This window comes from Rhinolophus ferrumequinum, chromosome 26, assembly GCF_004115265.2.
Source record: "Rhinolophus ferrumequinum isolate MPI-CBG mRhiFer1 chromosome 26, mRhiFer1_v1.p, whole genome shotgun sequence".
In the NCBI taxonomy this organism is placed as follows: Eukaryota; Metazoa; Chordata; class Mammalia; order Chiroptera; family Rhinolophidae; genus Rhinolophus; species Rhinolophus ferrumequinum.
Genome location: NC_046309.1, coordinates 7,562,072 through 7,568,673, shown reverse-complemented (window position 1 = coordinate 7,568,673; position 6,602 = coordinate 7,562,072). Strand labels below are relative to the sequence as shown.

The 6,602-nt window shown below is 43.4% G+C and overlaps 1 protein-coding gene across 1 annotated transcript; it reads left to right on the top strand.

The window, feature by feature from the left end:
* Positions 1 to 5,329: 5,329 nt before the first annotated feature.
* TAS2R41 (taste 2 receptor member 41) lies at positions 5,330 to 6,256 on the top strand. The gene has a single exon (XM_033098711.1). It carries the CDS (start codon positions 5,330 to 5,332, stop codon positions 6,254 to 6,256), a length of 927 nt encoding a protein of 308 aa, XP_032954602.1.
* The last annotated feature ends 346 nt before the right edge of the window (positions 6,257 to 6,602 follow it).

The following is a 6,602-nucleotide window of genomic DNA, read 5'->3' as shown; positions in this document are numbered from 1 at the left end:
ATTTTTATCTTGGCTCATGGGTTTGCAATCTGCATTGTGATTACGGTCATTTTAAACATTCCATTTCCTCTCTGCAAAGAGGGAATCATGGACCAGTCCTACCCTAGATTCTCAGCCAGTGTTATTCTGCATTGTATCCCAAGGAGCATGCTTTCATGTATGTTGACTTTACATTTACCATTTTTTAACTACTGTAGACAAATGTTTTATTATCTAAGACTGTCCCAGAAGCCATATTTGCTGACACTCTGCCACTTTGGGGATATTTATTATGACGATTTTATTTTGCATCCAAAGTATCAGTGGTTCTCTCTCTCTCTTTCTATCCACAAATCACATGTTTATTTATCCTTCTATTCATTCATCCTGTCATGGACATATATAAATATTTGAACTCTAATATAATATTTAACACACATCATATTGTGGTCTACATTTCTCAGTTACCATTCATAATTATTTTTTTATTGACTCCAGTATTTTTTTCAGTTTTACTGAGGTAATAGTGAGAAATAGTGAGAAAAAAATATATATATATAGTGTACAATGTGATGATTTGGTATATGTATACATTGTGAAAAGATTCCCACTATCAAGTCTTTTTATTGTTGAGTTATAAGTGTTCTAATATATTCTGGATACAAATTCCTTATCAGATATATGATTTGCAAATATTTTCTCCCTCTATGTGGTTGCCTTTCCACTTATTGATGGTGTCTTTTGAAGCACAAAAGTTTGTTTTAATTTTGATCAAATTCAATTTATCTCTTTTTTTTCTTTAGTCACTTGTACTTTTGATGTAATACCTATTGAAGAAGGTTTTGTCTAACCCAAGGTCATGAAGATTTACTCTTCTGCTTTCCTCGATGAGTTTTATAGTTTTAGTTCTAACATTTGGATCGATGATCCACTTTGAATTCATTTTTGTGTATTGTGTGAGGAAGGGGTCCAACTTCATTTTTTTGTGTGTGGAAATCTAGTTGTCCCAGCACCATTTTGGAAACTCGTTGAGTTTTGATGAATATCAAAAAATAAATATATGTAAAGCACTTAGGATAGTCCATGGGGATGCATAGCAGCATGGAGTAAATATTAGTTATTATTATTTTATCATTTATTATGCTGAATTGTCATGATACGTCACTTGTCTTTCTCTCTCAAGAGACTGTCTTAATCTTTGCACCTATGTGCATTGCCTGGTGCCCAACAGACAGTATGTGCTGAATAGATTTTGCTGAATGGACGAGTTATAAATCAGGCTTCTCTGTTCAGGCAATTAATGGGGAAAGCACAGGACAGATGCCAGTTTCAGCACTGACACTCTACTGTGCTAGACTTGGGTCCCAACCAAAGGGCATCTCAAAGTTGCAACATGTTAACAGTGCCTGCCCTAGGGCATCTCCCCAGAGAGCATAGAGTACAATCCCTGGGTGCAGATCACCTCTTCAGTATATTTTTCATTCCCATGTCTCCCTCCCCACCTGTTTGTTTCTTCCTCCCCATGTTCCCGAGTGTGAGCTCCTGGAATGGAATCCCTCTCTCATGTTAGTCTCAGCCCAATCTTCTTTGCTGCATCCTTTGGCTTTCCATCCCTAAACGCTGAAGGTACACGACTCACTCCTAGCCCATTAACAGTTTCCATTTCCATTTTCTCCCCACATGATCTCATCTAGTTTAATGGCTTTAAATACCATGTTAGTGTTGATGACTCCCAAACCTGTTACTCCGGCCTTAACTCTTCACTGAGATCCAGCCTTCAATTTCAGTTGTCTGCTTCCTGTCTCATCTGAGATATCTAACAGACATCTTGAACTTAACATAACCAAAACAGTTTCTCCCATAAACATATTTTTCTTTCAGTCTTTCTCATCAAAGTAACTGGTTCCATAAAATTGTCCCAGTTACTCAAGTACAATATTTCGGATCCATCCTTGATTTCTCTTTCTTTCACCCACATATCAAGTAAATCTTATTGAATCTGCCTTCCAAATCTCCCAGCATCTTGTCACTACTCACCATCTCCAGTGCTTCATCTTGAGAACAAGCACCATCTGCTTGTATATGATTTATTGCAGTAGTCTCCGCTAGCCTTCTTCCACCCTTGCCTCTCCCAATTTATTCTCTACACAACAGCCCAAAGGATCTGTTTCAAAACAAAATACATCACACAACTCCCCTATTTAAATCCCTCTAATGCAGGGGTGTCCAAACTGTGGCCCGCGGGCCAACTGCGGTCCGTGATCCATTGTTAATTGGCCCGCAGCAAATTCCAAAAATATATTTAGTTTACTTAAATAAACCAGGTGAGGCAATACGTACTTTACCTCGAGTGAGTTGCCCGGCTGTTTGTGCATTTTAATGCATATGGCCCTCGGTGAAAACCGTTGAAAAAAGTTTGGACCCCCTGCTCTAATGGCTTTCAATTACATTAGGATAATATTCAACTTTCTTACTATGACTAACATGACTTTCTTGATCTTGCCCTTTACATAACACGGTGTTAAAAGCTGAATTTTCTCTCAGGTGCAAAGGTTTAATGATATGAGATTTCAGAGTGAGTTAACCAGTTCATGATATGCAGGTTTTCAAAGGAAATCCGTATAAACCTGTTCCATAATTCTTGAAACCCTTTGATAAAAATAAAAGGGTTGAGACAGTAAAAGAGAGAGGGTTTTGTGAGGAATAAATATTTAGAAAAAGCTCTGCTATGAGTCCCATTCCATATTCCATGGAGGAGGACTAAGAAAGCTTCCCATCACCTCAAACCTGGTGGTGGTCCAGAGCTTCCATGGGAACGCTTGCGAAGCTCACTGTATTAGTTCTTCAGCTGGGAGGCAGAGTGGGCTAGGGGCTTGATCCCGCCTGGGCAATTAAGAGAATGATAGACAGACCGACTGGCTAAGTTTGGCATAGAGTCAGGAGAACGTGGCTACACGAGGACTGTGGGGGCAGGGTTGGGGGCCCTCTGTGAGCCACAAGAGAGAGCGCATGGCATGTGCGGGACTTGTCTTGAGGTCTGACTACCAGGGCTGCCTCGTGGAGTGTGGAAACTCCAGCAGCAACAATTAGGTGGTGAATGCCTAGGGGCTGATGGAGGAATCCCGAGGGATCACTCAAAATAAAGATACTTCCTTCCCATCAAAGGGAACTTCAGGAGAGTAGGCCCAGGAGGGACTTTCAGATCCCTGAACGTTTCCCAGGAGAAAGAGAATCAGTATAAACATTTGCCAGGCCTGGAAAGCACAAAGCCAGATTACTTTTGTTCTCGTCCATGTAAGATCTTTCCTGCGCCTTTCCCTCTCCCTCTGCGTTAGCCACCTCAGAGGGCTTGAGGCTGCAGTTATCTCATTAGGTAATGTTCGTATATTGGACTGCAATGTTCAGTTTCAGTTTCAGGCTGGTTTGTGAATTGAAGTGATCTTGGGATGACCTATTTGATAACAGTGAAAAGAAAAGTCACGTGGTCTGCTGGAGTTCTTATTCTCTGGCAGGAGAAGGAACCCTCACTGAATAAAGGTGGAATAAATGGTGGAAGAGACTTAATAAAAGCATGATTTGATAATATTATGAATACAGCCAGTGATACATGGCAAAGGCTCGATTTGTTCAGGCTGCTCAGGCCTCGTCACCCCTGAGAAAGCCTTCTCCAGCCTACAGGTCTAACGAAGCTGTAGGTCCAACCTTTCCCCTCTCTGGTCATTCTCCATCAATCTTACTGTTCCGTTTTTTTCAGAACACTGGTTACCACGTGAAAGTGTCTTGTCCATGTGTTTGCTTATTGTAGTTACCTTCCATGGGACTGCAAGTTCCCTAAGCAGGGATCCCACCTCTTTGGTTCACTGCTCTGTCCCCAGTGATGAGAATAGGTGCCCTGTATATATATATATATATATATATATATATATATATATATATATATATACTCAATAAATACCTGTTGAGTGAATGAATGAATGTGAAAATTGTATAGGAAGCAGATATCTAAGAGAGAGAAATATACATATTTACCCAAGGTCACTGGGATCTCTCTTTTCATTATAGAGTATTAATTTTAAGAGTTATACATTGATACTATGGTGGTAACAACTTTCACATTGTTTGTACGACTAATTAATTGACTCTTTCATGACAAACTCACAACCTAAAAGGATGCATGAGCATAAAAAAGGTTTTAAACAAATGTGGAGGAAGGACAAATTTGAAGTATTAAGCAGAAAACATTTGACTATGGATTAACTTGAATCGATTTTCATTCAAGAAAATATTTTTATTTTTCAGCATGGTCTCATAGGGAACTCTTATTAATGTTAGTGTCAGAGGACAGACTCACATATGCCTTATAAACTATGGTATCTCAGTGTGGCAGACAGATGCTAAGTTGGTCCCTTCATGTCCTCCACCGCTGGTATGCTCACCTTTGTGTAACCCCCTCCCTTTGAGTACAGTGGGTAGTGTGGCTTGCTTCTAGCCAATAGAATATGGGAAAGGTGATAGGACATCAGTCCCTTGATTACGTTGTGATATTTAACAATCTTGCTACATCTTGCTAGTCCACTCTCTCTAGAAACTCTCTTTGCTGGCTTGAGCCGCCATGTTGAAACAGCCCACTTGGCAAAGACTGGGGGTGGCCACTGGGACCTGAGGTTGGCCTTCAACTAATATTCAGCAAGAAGCAGTTTCCCTCAGTCCCACAACCACAAGGAAATGAATTCTCTCACTGGAAACGTAAAACCAGTTTAAACCATTGTTAATCATTTATAGCTCAGGGGCCATGAAGGATTTAGGAAGAGGTTCGACAGAAAGGTAGATCAAGGTATCTGACCTTGAAGGGGATGACTGCTGCTAGGTGAGGGTGGATGTGTGACAGGGAAGCTCAGCTGGAGACAGACTTCTCTAGCATCACTATTTGGCGTAGATCTTGGCCATGTGAGTGTGTCGCTATACTTGTTGTCTATATACTTAACGTCTTGAGAATGGTCTGATGGGGAGAGGTGTGTTTACAGGGCCCATGGGTGGAGTCATAAAGATGGAACTCAGTCACAGATTCCCTGAAAAGCCCTCTATGTTAATATCAACCAGGGCAGCATGCAGGAAAAAGCAGAGAAGGCAAATTAGGGGCAGTTGGTAGGCCCAGTGGTAATTGAGCCCGGGGGAAATTTGCATCTTGCTGAGCCCAGCTCACCTTTCCTCCATTGCCTGAGAAAGCATCCTCCTTCTAAGTGAGCTCCGGCTCAGATGCAGACCCTGATCCTTCTTCACACACCCAGGAGACATCAAAAGAGGGAGTGTGGGTGGGGATAGGGGGCAGGCCGGGGAACAAGGTGCCACAATGCATCCAGCAGTCTTAGCCCTCTTGATGCTGCTCTTTGTTCTGCTGTGTTTCCTGGGAATCCTGGCCAATGGCTTCATTGTGCTGGTGCTGAGCAGAGAATGGAGGCGGCGTGGCAGGTTGCTCCCCTCCGAAATGATCCTCATCAGCTTGGGTGCCTCGCGCTTCTGCCTGCAGTGGGTCGGAATGGTGCACGACCTCTACTACTTCCTTCACATGGAGCACTACAACCGGGGTCTTGAGCGGCAGCTATTCGGGCTCCACTGGGACTTCCTGAACTCGGCCACCTTCTGGTTTGGCACCTGGCTCAGTGTCTTCTTCTGTGTGAAGATCGCTACCTTCACCCACCCCACCTTCCTCTGGCTGAAGTGGAGGTTCCCAGGGTCAGTGCCCTGGGTCCTGCTGGGCTCCCTCCTGATCTCCTCCATCGTCACCCTGCTCTTCTTTTGGGGGAACCGTGCTGTGCATCAAGGTTTCCTATTAAGAAACATTGCGGTGAACATGACCTACAGGGAGTGGAACCAAAAGCTGGAGATTCACTACTTCCTGCCCCTGAAAGTTGTCACGCTGTCGATCCCTTACTCTGTTTTTCTGGTCTCCATGATGCTGTTGATTAATTCTCTGAGGAGACACAGGTGGACCATGCAGAGCAACGCCCATGGCCTGCAGGACCCCAGCACCCAGGCTCACACCAACGCTCTGAGGTCACTCGTCTCCTTCCTCGTTCTTTATGCCCTGTCCTTTGTGTCTCTGATTATTAACGCTGCAGGATTCTTCTCCTTAAGGAGTGACTGGTACTGGCCGTGGCAAATTTTAATCTTCCTGTGCACGTCTGTCCATCCCTTTATCCTCATCTTTAGCAACCTCAGGCTTCGAGGGTCATTCAGGCAGCTACTTCTGTGGGCTCGGGGCTTCTGGGTTGCCTAAGTGGCATGGTCAGGTGAGGACGACAGCACCACCCCCCGCTTACATGGAAATATCTTCAGACACAGGCAGATGTCCACTGCATCATGCTGTGGGGTTCCTCCGTTGGGAAGGAGAGGAGGAGAGTAAAATCTGGGAACTGTCTGAGCACAATACCATCCTTGGGACACTATTAAAATGGGGCCGCATGTGTCCCAGGGATCCAGTATTGTCCAGAAGTTCAGAATATAAAATTCTGTGCTATTCTCTGTTTTGTGTCCTGTGTTGTGTAGAAGCCTTCAGTGAAAAAGTCTTGATTAAGTGTACTGTCTTATCCTGACAGCCTCCTGGGGGATAAAGAGAACATGTG